Below are 852 nucleotides of genomic sequence, written 5' to 3' on the forward strand. Positions count from 1 at the left end.
CAAGAGGACCGGCATACATTTCCTAAATATTCTTAGGCACGTGGCCTCTCTCCCACCGAATGGCGATAACACCCACAAGCCCTTGCATAACGCCCTTATTTATACAAAGCATCAGGGGACCGGCTCTCAGTGTCCCCAAGGCAAAATGGCTGGACTCCATCGCCTCCTCGCCCTCCTTGCCCTCGCCCTCGGCAGTGTAGCTGTCAGTGTGGCCGAGGACAAAGCCAAGGATGCTGAATTACGTAGCCTCCCTTGCCCTGATCCCCAGGACATTTCCCCCTGCGTGTGCACTGTGGACCAGCAGCACAACATGGACATCGACTGCTCGCAGGTGGAGAGCGAAGACCAGCTGGCTCAAGTTTTCTCTTCCAACATCCCGTTCCCGTCATTCAGAAAATTGCTTATCAATAGAAACCAACATTTGAAGGTTCTGCGTAATGGAGACCTTGGTCCAGCCTCCTTTCAGATTATTGAAATAATGTCTGGCCTCCTTGAAGAAGTACAAGATGGCGCACTATCAAAGAGTTACTCCACAGCAACACGTATAGACTTACAATTAAACAGGCTGTCGAAATTTCCATTCCACGAAATCCCTTCGTTCACATCACTTACCACGCTATGGCTGAACCTGAATTCACTTTCCGAATTTCCCATTTTAACATCCGACTCTCTGACAGATATTCAGATAGATGGTAACTTCATTAGTGAGATTCCTTTGACTGGGTTCCAAGGAGTGAAGAATGTCAACACCATTAGTGTTGCTCTTAATGATGTAACCACAATAGCTCCAGGTGAGAATGATATGGATAACCAATACTGATATAAAAGCAACGGAACTTTTTATCGGTGCAG

General features: G+C 47.3%; 1 protein-coding gene across 1 annotated transcript in view; it reads left to right on the forward strand.

Annotated features, from left to right (window-relative positions):
- Window positions 1-110: 110 nt before the first annotated feature.
- LOC119588692 (oplophorus-luciferin 2-monooxygenase non-catalytic subunit-like) overlaps window positions 111-852 on the forward strand; it is a 3,572-nt gene continuing 2,830 nt past the window's right edge. The window contains exon 1 of the mRNA XM_037937328.1: window positions 111-791. Within this exon, the coding sequence (XP_037793256.1) occupies window positions 146-791 (646 nt within the window). The 5' untranslated portion in view covers window positions 111-145. The remainder of the gene's footprint in view (window positions 792-852) is intronic.

The sequence above is a fragment of the Penaeus monodon genome, chromosome 24 (assembly GCF_015228065.2).
Source record: "Penaeus monodon isolate SGIC_2016 chromosome 24, NSTDA_Pmon_1, whole genome shotgun sequence".
Classification (NCBI taxonomy): domain Eukaryota; kingdom Metazoa; phylum Arthropoda; class Malacostraca; order Decapoda; family Penaeidae; genus Penaeus; species Penaeus monodon.